The sequence below is a fragment of the Salvelinus alpinus genome, chromosome 2 (genome assembly GCF_045679555.1).
Source record: "Salvelinus alpinus chromosome 2, SLU_Salpinus.1, whole genome shotgun sequence".
In the NCBI taxonomy this organism is placed as follows: domain Eukaryota; kingdom Metazoa; phylum Chordata; class Actinopteri; order Salmoniformes; family Salmonidae; genus Salvelinus; species Salvelinus alpinus.
Window position 1 is genome coordinate 51,617,327 of NC_092087.1, and position 14,210 is coordinate 51,631,536.

The 14,210-nt window shown below is 41.9% G+C and overlaps 1 protein-coding gene across 4 annotated transcripts in view; it reads left to right on the top strand.

Annotated features, from left to right (window-relative positions):
- slc2a9l2 (solute carrier family 2 member 9, like 2) overlaps positions 1 to 14,210 on the top strand; it is a 264,735-nt gene that overhangs the window by 78,504 nt on the left and 172,021 nt on the right. For all 4 annotated transcript variants that reach the window (XM_071384159.1, XM_071384136.1, XM_071384150.1 and 1 more), the window contains one exon: positions 8,364 to 8,496. In XM_071384159.1, the coding sequence (XP_071240260.1) occupies positions 8,364 to 8,496 (133 nt within the window). The remainder of the gene's footprint in view (positions 1 to 8,363; positions 8,497 to 14,210) is intronic.

The window sequence follows — 14,210 nt, forward strand, 5'->3', positions numbered from 1 at the left end:
ACTTACAGCGGCGCATAGTTAGGAGAAACCGAAGACACTCACTCAACACGATGAGACAATGCCTGAGCCTCAGCCTGTCCCTGTTTTCCCAAGGGCGTCTTTACTGTCATCAGCCCCAAGGCGGCACCCAGTTAGTCAGAAAACCCACCCCCTTTACCTACAAGACTTTGACATGGACAAATCCAACACTGGGATGTATTATGGGGCAGAATATTCCCGACACCTTCAGTGCAAGGCACAAGTAGTCTACCCTGTCCTTGGTAGGCTAGTTATCAGCCTTCAGTTCCTTTGAAAATAAAAAAGATTAAAAAAGGAAGTTGCATACTGTTGTTCATCGGTTACTACTGTAATTCAAAAAAGGTTATTGTGTCTGTTCTGCATTCACTAAAGAAAGGGAGATGTGGTATTAGCTCATGTGCATATATGCAAAGGTAATGTGTTGTAAACTGGTCCCGTGTTCAACCCGGCATGCCGTATCTGCTTTCCTTCTATCTCAACATCTTGTACTGAAGAGGAACTTATAGAAAGACAATAGGCCTGAAAAGGAAGTTATCCATCTTTTTGAATACCATGTTACAATAGTATTTTGCTCTATTATTCTGAGCTTGAAAGCAAAGTGCGACTGCATTTTCTTACCCATGTCTTTTATTTCTTTTACCTGTCCAATCATTCCCCGTTTTTATAATTTTCTCTGTGATTACTTCTTTAGTTTTGGGAGCATTATTTAACTTCTGGCCTGGACTTCACTGTTAGTCGACACCTGTTGTTTACGAAGCATGTGACAACATTTGATTTGGACATGGACTGGTCAAAGGCCAATTTCTGAGCAGTGTCGTTATTGTATTTTTTATTTTTTTATTTCACCTTTATTTAACCAGGTAGGCTAGTTGAGAACAAGTTCTCATTTGCAACTGCGACTGTATAGTCTGGAGCTTATAGGAACTGATAGAAATGTCTTGTGTGTAGAATCCTCTATAGACTTTCATATCTTTCAAATATGTTTATTTTCAACAGGTAACATTTTCAGATCTATATATCATATTTATACCTTTTAAATGTTGTACTTTCCTGAACAAGTCCCTGCTGTTGTCCATCACTGCAAGCTCGGGAGCATGAAAATATTCACACCCCTTTTACTTTTTCCACATGTTGTTGTGTTACGACCTGCATTTAAAATGGATTAAATGCAGATGTTTTTGGTCACTGACCAACACACAATATCCCATAATGTCAATATGGAATTATGATTTTAGAATTTTTTACAAATCAATTAAAAATGAAAAGTTGAAATGTCTTGAGTCAATAAGTTATTAAACCCCTTTGTTATGGCAAGCCTAAGTTCAGGAGTAAAAAGTTGCTCAACAAGTCACATAATAAGTTGCATGGACTCACTTTGTGTGCAATAATAGTGTTTAACATGATTTTCTTTTGACTACCATCTCTGTACCTGACATATACAATTATGTCCATGCATTTCAAGACTGCGTTGAGACAATGCCTTATCAGTGACCCAAGCCCCGCTCAGATAATACGTACCATTGTGTCGCTGAGTTGTTGTAGTGCAGCTGCAAATGTAAATTTTCCCAGGGGTGTTGGCAGTCCTTATGTAAGTAACTTAATTTATGTGCCTCTAACTCCCCTGAATGCCTCTGTCAATCTACAGCTATTGTATGCCGTAATCATGCGCCTATGAACCTGAGTTATACAGTTAGCACTGAGGGGGTTTTCCCTAGTAGGAAGTCCACTGTGTGTAGCTCACCCTGCACTATCAGTTCAAACATACAGTTGAAGTCGGAAGTTTACATACACTTTAGCCAAATACTTTTAAACTCAGTTTTTCACAATTCCTGACATTTAATCAGAGTAAAAATTCCCTGTCTTAGGTCAGTTAGGATCACCACTTTATTTTAAGAATGTGAAATGTCAGAATAATAGTAGAGAATGATTTATTTCAGCTTTTATTTCTTTCATCACATTCCCAGTGGGTCAGAAGTTTACATACACTCAATTAGTATTTGGTCGCTTTGCCGTTAAATTGTTTAAATTGGGTCAAACGTTTCGAGTAGCCTTCCACAAGCTTCCCACAATAAATTGGGTGAATTTTGGCCCATTCCTCCTGACAGAGCTGGTGTAACTGAGTCAGGTTTGTAGGCCTCCTTGCTCGCACACGCTTTTTCAGTTCTGCCCATACATTTTCTATGGGATTGAGGTCAGGGCTTTGTGATGGCCACTCCAATACCTTGACATTGTTGTCCTTAAGCCACTTTGCCACAACTTTGGAAGTATGCTTGTGGTCATTGTCCATTTGGAAGACCCATTTGCAACCAAGCTTTAACTTCCTGACTGATGTCTTGAGCTGTTGCGTCAATATATCCACCTAATTTTCCTTCCTCATGGTGCCATCTATTTTGTGAAGTGCACCAGTCCCACCTGCAGCAAAGCACCCCACAACATGATGCTGCCACACCCGTGCTTCACAGTTGGGATGGTGTTCTTCTGCTTGCAAACCTCCCCCTTTTTCCTCCAATCATAACGATGGTCATTTTGACCAAACAGTTCTATTTTTGTTTCATCAGACCAGAGGACATTTCTCCAAAAAGTACAAACTTTGTCCCCATGTGCAGTTGCAAACCGTAGTCTGGCTTTTTTTATGGCGGTTTTGGAGCAGTGGCTTCTTCCTTGCTGAGTGGCTTTTCAGGTTATGTCGATATAGGACTCGTTTTATTGTGGATATAGATACTTTTGTACCTGTTTCCTCCAGCCTCTTCACAAGGTCCTTTGCTGTTGTTCTGGGATTGATTTGCACTTTTCACACCAAAGTACGTTCATCTCTAGGAGACAGAACGCGTCTCCTTCCTGAGGGGTATGACGGCTGCGTGGTCCCATGGTGTTTATACTGCGTACTATTGTTTGTACAGATGAATGTGGTACCTTCAGGCGTTTGGAAATTGCTCCCAAGGAAGAACCAGACTTGGCTGATTTCTTTTGATTTTCCCATAATGTCAAGCAAAGAGGCACTGAGTTTAAAGGTAGGCCTTGAAATACACCCACAGGTACACCTCAAATTGACTCAAATTATGTCAATTAGCCTATCAGCAGCTTCTAAAGCCATGATATCATTTTCTGGAATTTTCCAAGCTGTTTAAAGGCACAGTCAACTTAGTGTATGTAAACTTCTGACCCACTGGAATTGTGATACAGTGAATTATAAGTGAAATAATGTGTCTGTAAACAATTGTTGGAAAAATTACTTGTGTCATGCACAAAGTAGATGTCCTAACCGACTTGCCAAAACTATAGTTTGTTAACTATACATTTGTGGATTGGTTGAAAAATGAGTTTTCATGACTCCAACCTAGGTGTATGTAAACTTCCGACTTCAACTGTAAATATCAGTGTCATGTCTACCTCGGATAAGCCTGCCAGTAAAGCAAAAAAAAAACAAGAATCCCAGAAAAGTGCAAAAAAAATCTCACATTAACATATGTAGCCAAAAAAGAAAAGGTTAATGAAATCGATAATTTTCTAGTAACAGATAACATTCATGTACTGACTCTCTGAAACTCCTTTGTTAACACAATGTTAGCAATACATGGTTTCAACATCTTCAGAGGAGACAGGAATGGAGGAGGTGTTGCGGTATGTGTTCAGTCATATTCCTGTAAAGCTTAGAGAGGATCTCATGTCAAATGCTGTTGAAGTAATACGTGTAAAGTAAATATTGACTGGCTTCCATCAAGCTGTCCACTCAAGAAAAAGCTTCAAACTATAACCAGTGCCTGCAACCTGGTTCAGGTTATTAGTCAAACTACCAGATTATTTACAAACAGCACAGGAATGAAATCATCCACATTGTATTGATCACTTCTTTACTAACGCTGCAGAAATCTGCTCTAAAGCAGTATCCAAATCCATCAGATGTAGTGATCATAATGTAGTAGCCATATCTAGGAAAACCAAAATTGCAAATGCTGGGCCTATAGTGTATAAGAGGTCATATAATAGGTTTTGTAGTGATTCCTATGTTGAAGATGTAAAGAATATTTGCTGGTCTGTGGTGGGTAATGAGGAGCAACCAGATGCTGCACTTCACACATTTATGAAATTGCTTATTCCAGTTACTAATGAGCATGCACCCATTAAGAAAATTACTGTAAAAACTGTTAAATCCCAGTGGATTGATTGTAAACGTGTATGATTGAGAGGGATGAGGCAAAAAGAATGGCAGATAAATCTGGCTGCACAGCAGATTGGCAAACATAGTGTAAATCATGAAACCATGTGACTAAATTGAATTTAAAGAAGAAGAAACTGTACTATGAAACAAAGATAAATTATAGTAAACATCTTTGGAGCACCTTAAATGAAGTTTCGGGCAAAAAGGCAAACTTGGCTCCACCAGTCATTGAATCAGATGGCTCATTCATCACTAAATCTACTGAAGTTGCCAACTTCTGTAATTTTTTCATTGGCAAGGTTCGCAAACTTGGGCATGACATGCCAACAACAAATTCTGAGCCTACACATCCATGCATAACTGACCGAATTATGAAAGACAAGCATTGTCATTTTGAATTCCGTAAAGTAAGTGTGGAGGAGGTGAACAAATTATTGTTTTCTATCAACACTGACAAGCCACCTGTGTCTGACAACTCGGATGGAAAATGACTGACGATGATAGCAGACGATATTGCAACTCCTATTTGCCATATCTTCTAAGCCTACAGGAAAGTGTGTGCCCTCAGGCCTGGAGGGAAGCAACAGTAATTCCGCTACCCAAGAGTCACGAAATTGGGGAGAAAAAAAGAGGTAAAAAGTACAGTAGCTAAGATGGATATAGGTCTGTCCATAATAAAGCTCTGCTCTGCCTTCTTAACAACACTACCAATAGGGCGTAGTTTTGTCGCACCTGGACGACTGTCCAGTCGTGTGGCCAGGTGCAAAAAAACTAATTAAAATGACAATCGGCCCAGAAAAGGGCAGCACAGCTGGCCCTTAAATATACACGGGGAGCAAACATTAACAATATGCATGTCAATCTCTGCTGGCTCAAAGTAGAGGAGAGATTGACTTTATCACTACTTGTATTTGTGAGAAGTATTGACATGTTGAATGCACCAAGCTGTCTGTTTAAACTGCTAGCACACAGCTTGGACACCCATGCCTAGCCCACAACACATGCCACCAGAGGTCTCTTCAAGACCAGAACAGACTATGGGAGGCGCACAGTACTTCATAGAGCCATGACTACATGGAACTCTATTGCACATCAAGTAACTCATGCAAGCAGTAAAATCTGATTTAAATACACCTTATGGAACAGAGGGCTGTGAAGAGACACAGGCACAGACACATATCTTCAATTTAAGCCTACGAGAAAGTGTGTGCCCTCTAGCCTGGAGGGAAGCAAAAGTCATTCCGCTACCCAGGAATAGTAAAGCCCCCTTTACTGGCTCAAATAGCCGACCAATCAGTCTGTTACCAACCCTTAGTAAACTTCTGGAAAAGATGCAGTGCTATTTTACAGTAAACAAATTAACAACATACTTTCATCACGCTTATAGGGAAGGACATTCAACAAGCACAGCATTTACACTGAGAGAGATTGATGATAAAAATATTGTGGGTGCTGTTTTGTTAGACTTCAGTGCGGCTTTTGACATTATCGATCATAGTCTGTGCAAAGCTGTCGGTGTGCAAAGCTGTCATCAAGGCAAAGGGTGGCTACTTTGAAGAATCTCATACAAAATAGATTTTGATTTGTTTAACACTTTTTTGGTTACTACATGATTTCATGTGTTCTTTCATAGTTTTGATGTATTCACTATTATTCTACAATGTAGAAAATAGTAAAAATAAAGAAAAACTCTGAGGGTTATGAGTAGGTGTGTCCAAACTTTAGACTGGTACTGTATGTACGTAAATGAGATATTTCTGTGTTTCATTTTCAATACATTTCCAAACATTTCTGAAAATATGTTTTCATTATGGGGTATTGTGTGTGAGCATTTTTTATTTAATCCATTTTGAATTCAGGCTGTAACACAACAAAATTTGTAATAAGTCAAGGGGTATGAATGCTTTCTGAATGCACTGTAGCAATGCAGGCTAGCTACTTCTCCTTTGCTAGCTAGCCAACTAAAGCCAACACACAATCAAATCAAGCAGCTGAAATGACAGCAAACTATGTGAACTTTCATTTGTTTGTTTTACCTTTGTTTGTTTTGCCATGTATTTGAATATATCCATTATAATGATCTTGATAAAGGAATTCACCATGCTGGTGGAGATCTTGCAACATTGTTCCACAGGTTGGAGGCAGACCGTAAGCTTTACATGCTGACCAGACCGGACACGTCGCGTGCTCCGCAAAATAAATGTAGAAATCCATGTTATTCAATTATTGCACCCACACTGCTCTCATGCGCCAACGAGCGTCTGCGTTGCCAAGGGCTAAAATAGAACTCCTTTCTATTTCTGACGCAGATCGCGCTGAAAGTCCTGCCTCTCCCATCTCCTCATTGGTTTATAGAAGCATGTACCCACGTGCCATCTCCTCATTGGTTATACCCACGTGGGTGATTGAAAGACAAACTGTTTTGCCGGTGGTCGTGGTAATACTATGAAAGTTTAGATGCCGATCACCATATAAGTTCAAAGATGAAAAAGCCTGGAAGGAGGGGAGATGACTAGAAACGATTCGGTTGGCCGTTTTATGTGTGGATTAATTGTCTGAGTAGAGGACCTTGTGCATATCAGGTAAAATAACAACTCAATGTTTATATCCCAGGACAAATTAGCTAGCAACAGCAAGCTAGCTAAATAGGACAAATGATCTAGCAAGTGCAAGCTAACTAGCTTAATTGCCATACATGTTTAATGTTTTTCGACCTGTCCCCAAATTAATGTCATTGGTTCAGAGTTTGTTTTGATATTTTAACCTGCGTGTCGTGATCGCGTTTGGTGTAGGGGGACAAAATAAATGTATGCACGATAGCGCACGCCCCAACTGTTCCAAACCAAATGCTAGCTTAGGTAAAAAATATTTTTCCCAGGGTAGATTACGTTTATAAATTGACTGGCTAGGCTTTGGGACAGATTGCCTATACAATAGGTACACAAACTACCTGACAGTGAGAGGCTTTTAATTGAATCCTGGCTTCAGTGTTTACCCTCGTTTGTCTCAAATACCTGTTATTCTTCTACTTCACATGAGGAATTTCATTAGTTATTGTAGTCACTGCACAGCTTTACTTCCAAGGTGTTCATTTAGGCTTTACTTGAAACAGTTTATTCACCCGGACTGCCTTCATCACTAGGCAGAGATAATAGGAACCACTAAGAAATGAGTTTGACGCGCACGTGCAACAGAATATGGTAGTGTACCAAATTCTGAAAAATCATGTGGTGCAGTAAACATAAATTCATCCAATCCACCAATGTAGCTGAAGGGCCACATACTATAGCAATTCATTTGAATGTCTGTTCTATCCATTGTATTTATACTGAACAAAAATATAAACGCAACATGCAACAATTTCAACGATTTTACTGAGTTACAGTTCATATAAGGAAATCAGTCAATTGAAATACATTCATTAGGCCCTAATTTATGGATTTCACATGACTAGGCAGGGCGCAGCTATGGGTGGGCCTGGGAGGGCATAGACCCACCCACAGGGGAGCCAGGCCCAGCCAATAAGAATGAGTTTCTCCCTACAAAAGGGCTTTATTACAGACAGAAATATTCCACAGTTTCATCATCTGTCTGGGTGGCTGGTCTCAGACGATCCCACAGGTGAAGAAGCTGGATGTGGAGGTCCTGGGCTGGCGTGGTTACATGTGGTTTGCAGTTGGGCGTACTGCCAAATTCTGTAAAACGACATTGGAGGAAGCTTATGGTAGAGAAATTAACATGAAATTATCTGGCAACAGCTCTGGTGGACATTCCTGCAGTTAGCATGCACATTGCACACTCCCTCAAAGCTTGAGACAGTTGTGGCATTGTGTTGTGTGAAAAAACTGCACATTTTAGAGTGGCCTTCTATTGTCCCCAGAACAAGGTGCACCTGTTTAATGATCATGCTGTTTAATGAGCTTCTTGATATGTCACACCTGTCAGGTGGGTGGATTATCTTGGCAAAGGAGAAATGCTCACTGACATGGATGTAAACACATTTGTGCACAACATTTTAGCGAAATAAGCTTTTTGTGCATATGAAACCTTTCTGGGATCTTTTATTTCAGCTCATGAACATGGGACCAATACTTTACATATTTTTGTTCAGTGTATGGTGGTTATCCATTGTAATTCTCTGGTTATCCTTCTTTCCATCTGTTATTATCTCTTGGGGTTCCTGCAGGAGTCCAGATGGAACTTCCTCTTTGCCTTCCTGGCCTTGCCTGCCTTGCTGCAGCTCTGTGTGCTGCCCTTCCTACCCGAAAGCCCACGCTTCCTTCTGATGGAGAGGAGGGATGAGGCCGGTGCAGAGAAAGGTAAACCCTCTTAAATAAACGCACACACGTGTTTACATTGCCTTTGCATATATGGCCTGCTGAGATAATGACTCATCAAAAAGATGCTGCAGATACTGTGTTGTCTGTCTACTTATGAATATATTCATCACACATTGCATTGGAATGGATTACATGTTGTAACGTCTGCTTCCAACTCACACCCTCAAACACGTAAATCCCCTGAACACAGCTCACTTTCCAGCCCACACTTTAACACCTAGATCCCCTGAACGCAGCTCACTCTCCAGATCCCAATCAAATGAATTTTAATCACCTGTTCACACACCTGTATGTCATTATCACACACCATTTAGTTCAGTTCTTTGCACCCAATCTCTGTGAGGTATTGTTTGTTTTGTGACACTCGTCTTTCAGAACTCTGTTTTCCCCGTGATTTACTCCTCCCGTGTATGATCGTTTTTGCCTGCCTCACTAACGACGCCTTTTGCCTATTCACTGCCTGTACTTTAGCGTATCGGATTTCCTGTTATCTACCTATTGCCTGATCTCCCGGACTACGTTACTAGCCTTTTCGCTGCCTGTACTGTTGCCCTTTTGGACCCCCTGTGTATGACCTTCTGCCTGCCCCTGGACCCAGCTACCTGCCTCCTCCTGTGGTCCTTTTCAATAAACACCTGTTGCGCCCTGCGCTTGAAACCAGCTCTGTCTCCCCTCGTGTTCATTACACATGTAAGGGGAACATGTTGATTTTAGCTCTTCAATCAACACTGTATCATGCTCTTGAGCTAGCCAAATTGCATAAATGATGCCAAAAACTCCTGCACAGTGCTGAATTACTGAGGTGCTCATACACATGTGACCAACAAGATGGTGCTGATGGAGAAGGGTGACATCTTACGAGTTCCAACCCAACTTTGCGATGTATAGACTTTTATTGTGTTTATCTTAACTTTTTTTTTGTACAGAAATTCTATTATCCCATATGACCGCCAAGCATCTCTGGACATCAGATTGACAGTTACTAACCTCGATTTCGACTTCAAATACGACTTCAAATCCGACTCAGCTGTTCCACTGTTCGTACTAGACCTTATTCCTTTGTTCCACGGGCTACCAAAACACTGCAGGCACAGATGTGGGAAAAGAGCTGTAGTCCTGGTGGCGCAGCGGTTTAACGCACTGCGTCTCAGTGCTGCGGCATCACTACAGCCTGGGGTTCGATCCCAGGCTGTGTCATTACCGCCCGTGACCGGGAGTCCTATAGAGTGGTGCAGAATTGGCCCAGTGTTGTCCGGGTTAGGGGAGGGTTTGGCCAGAGGGGCTTTACTTGGCTCATCGTGCTGTAGCGACTCCTGATGTAGGCTGACTTCGGTCGTCAGTTGACAAGCGTGGCTTGGCGTGTCATCCTTCGCCGCTCCCAAGCTTGTTGTGGAATTGCAGCGATGAGACAAGATCAGAATCACGAAATTGGGGAGTAAAAGGATGGTAAAAAAAAAAATTGGCGACAAAGAGAAAAACAAATGGCGCTCCCTTCTGTTCTATTGTTAAATCTCCAGTCACTCGAGAATAAGATGCCGGTTGACCTTCGTTCAAGAATCTCCTATCAGCGAGACTTGAAAAGCTACAATTATATGTCTTACTGAAACGTTGCTGGATGATGCCACTATGCACGTAGTAGTACTCGATGGATTGTCCATGCAGCGGCAGGATTGTATAGCGGCTTCAGAGAAGTTGAAAGGAGGAGGACTGTTTTTTAAATAAATAACAACTAGTGTGCTGCTTCCAGTGTGAAGGAAATATCGAGCTTTTGCTCACCTGATTTAGAATACCTCATGGTTAGTGGCAGACCCTTTTATCTACCAAGACAGTTCTCATCCGTAGTTGTCTACATCCCTCCACATGCCAACAGCACTCTGGCAGTCAATGAACTGTATAGGGCCATAAACAAACGGGGATACTTAAAACCATCCTACCTCACTTCTACCAACATGTCTCCTGCACCACTAGGGGAGCTAAAACTCTTCTACCCACAGAAAAGCATACAGGGCCCTCCCCCGTTCTGCCTTCAGGAAATCTGACAATGACTCCATTCTCCTGCTTCCTGTTTACAAATAAAAGCTCAAACAGGAAGTACCAGTGATGCGCTCAATACGGAAGTGGTCGGCTGTAGCGAGGCTACAAGACTGTTTTTCTTGTACAGACTGGGATAAATTCCGGGATTCATCTGATAGCATTGAGGAGTTTACCACAACAGTCACAAGCTTCATCAATAAGTGCATAGACGATGTCATCCCCACAGTGACTATAAGAACGTATCCAAATCAACAACCATGGATTACAGGCAATATCCACGCTGGGCAAAAGGCTAGAGCTACTGCTTACAAGAAATGGGACACGGACATGGACACATACAAGAAAGCCCGCTACGACCTCAGACGAGACATCAAACATGCAAAAGGACAATATAGGAAGTTGGAGGAATATTCAAATCAAATCAAATTTTATTGGTCACATGCAGATGTTATTGCGAGTGTAGCGAAATGCTTGTGCTTCTAGTTCCGACAGTGCAGCCATATCTAACAAGTAATCTAACAATTCCACAACAACTACCTAATACACATAAATCTAAGGGATGGAATAAGAATATGTACATATAAATATATGGATGGGCCATGGCCGACCGGCATAGACAAGATGCATAGATGGTATAAAATACAGTATATACATTTGGGATGAGTAGTGCAAGATATGTAAATATCATTATGAAAGTGGCAGTAATAAAGTGACTTTGTTATAGTGGCCAGTGATTTCAAGTATGTATGTAGGCAACAGCCTCTCTGTGTTAGTGATGGCTGTTTAACAGTCTGATGGCCTTGAGATGGAAGCTATTTTTCAGTCTCGGTCCCAGCTTTGATGCACCTGAACTGACCTTCTGGATGGTAGCGGGGTGAATAGGCAGTGGCTCGAGTGGTTGTTGTCCTTCATGATCTTTTTGGCCTTCCTGTGACATCGGGTGCTGTAGGTGTCCTGGAGGCAGGTAGTTTGCCCCGGTGATGCTTTGTGCAGACCGTACCACTCTTTGGAGAGCCCTGTGGTTGTGGGCGGTGTTGTTGCTGTACCAGACGGTGATACAGCCCGACAGGATGTTCTCAATTGTGCATCTGTAGAAGTTTGTGAGTGTTTTAGGTGACAAGCCACATTTCTTCAGCCTCCTGAGGTTGAAGAGGCGCTGTTGCACCTTCTTCACCACACTGTCTGTGTGGGTGGACCATTTCAGTTTGTCCGTAATGTGTACGCCAAGGAACTTGAAACTTTCCACCTCCACTGCTGTCCCATTGATGTGGATAGGGGGGGTGCTCCCTCTGCTGTTTCCTGAAGTCCACGATCATCTCCTTTGTTTTGTTGAGTGAGAGGTTATTTTCCTGACACCACACTCCGAGTGCCCTCACCACCTCCCTGTAGGATGTCTCGTCGTTGTTGGTAATCAAGCCTACCACTGTTGTGTCGTATGCAAACTTGATGATCGAGTTGGAGGTGTGCATGGCCACACAGTCATGGCTGAACAGGGAGTACAGGAAGGGGGCTGAGCACTCACTCTTGTGGGACCCTAGTGTTGAGGATCAGCGAAGTGGAGATGTTGTTTCCTACCTTCACCACCTGGGGTGGCCCGTCAAAGTCCCAATTGCACAGGGTGGGGTTGAGACACAGGGCCTCAAGCTTAATTTTTTGCAGTCTGTGATTGCCTGTAGACCCTGCCACATACGTCTCGTGTCTAAGCCGTTGAATTGCGACTCCACTTTGTCCCTATATTGACGTTTCGCTTCTTTGATTGCCTTGTGGAGGGAATAACTACACTGCTTGTATTTGGTCATATTCCGGTCGTCTTTCTATGGTTAAATGCGGTGGTTCGTGCTTTCAGTTTTGCGCGAATGCCGCCATTTATCTACGGGTTCTGGTTAGGGTAGGATTAATACACAGTGGGAACAACATCTCGTATGCACTTCCTTATAAACTCACTGTGATTACGAATCTGTGTGTAAATCTATATATTATTCTCTGAGGCTACCCGGAACATGTCCCAGTCCGTGTGATCAAAACAATCTTTAGTCTTATTACACCGGCTCCGATGCTTGTCGTACGTGTCAGGGCTGGCAGACAATAATGGATTACAAAGGGAAACACAGCCATTAGTTGCCTAGCAATGGATAACTCCCAAATGAGCTAAACACCATTATGCTTGTGCCGAGGAATATAACACTGTGCCTTGCATGAAAGCCCATGTTTTTCTGGATTACTGTGTGATCTCGCTCTCTGTGGCCGATGTGAGCAAAACGTTTAAACAGGTCAACAATCAGACGGAATACCAGGGCGCATTCTCAAAGCATGGGCAGACCAGCTGGCAAGTGTCTTCACAGACATTTTTAATCTATCCTTGCCCCAGTCTGTAATCCCAACATGTTTCAAGCTGACCACCATTATCCCTGTTCCCAAGAGCTCCAAGGTAACCTGCCTAAATGACCATCGCCATGTAGCACTCACATCTGTAATTACGAAGTGCTTTGAAAGGCTGGTCATGACACACATCAACACCATCATTCCATCATCCTAGATCCAGTCCAATTCGCTTAAGGGCCGATCCCGATTTAGGAATTTTTGCATTTCCTACTCACTTTGCAGTATTTGGTATTCAGACTTGCCTTATTCAGTCGTGTAACGTGCTCTACAGGTGTGCCTACCTTGCGCACTCTCAATAAAAAAAAATGTTTGTGAAAATTTCATTCAATAGGGTTTTCAGTACAATTATCTTAAGCCATCCCTTTAAATACATTACACCTTTTTATTCAAATTTTGTTGACAGACTCAATAAAATACATTGAGAGAACAGGTTCAGAATATAGGGATCAATTAAAGAAAGCCATTTACAGTTGAAGTCGGAAGTTTACATACACTTAGGTTGGAGTCATTAAGATTTGTTTTTAAACCACTCCACAAGTGACAGAAGTAAATTTTCCAACAATTGTTTACAGACAGATTATTTCACTTATAATTCACTGTATCACAATTCCAGTGGGTCAGAAGTGTACATACACTAAGTTGACTGTGCCTTTAAACAGCTTGGAGAATTCCAGAAAATGATGTCATGGCTTTAGAAGCTTCTGATAGGATAATTGACATAATTTGAGTCAATTGGAGGTGTACATGTGGATGTATTTCAAGGCCTACTTTCAAACTTGCTTGACGTCATGGGAAAATCAAAAGAAATCAGCCAAGACCTCAGAAAATAAATTGTAGACCTCCACACGTCTGGTTCATCCTTGGTAGCAATTTCCAAATGCCTGAATGTACCACATTAATCTGTACAAACAATAGTAAGTATAAACACCATGGGACCACGCAGCCGTCATACCGCTCAGGAAGGAGACGCGTTCTGTCTCCTAGAGATGAAGGTACTTTGGTGCGAGAAGTGCAAATCAATCCCAGAACAACAGCAAAGGACATTGTGAAGATGCTGGAGGAAACAGGTACAAAAGTATCTATATCCACAGTAAAACGAGTCCTATATCAACATAACCTGAAAGTCCGCTCAGCAAGGAAGAAGCCACTGCTCCAAAACCGCCATAATAAAGTCAGACTATGGTTTGCAACTGTACATGGGGACAAATGTCCTCTGGTCTGATGAAACAAAAATAGAACTGTTTGGCCATAATGACCATCGTTATGTTTGGAGGAAA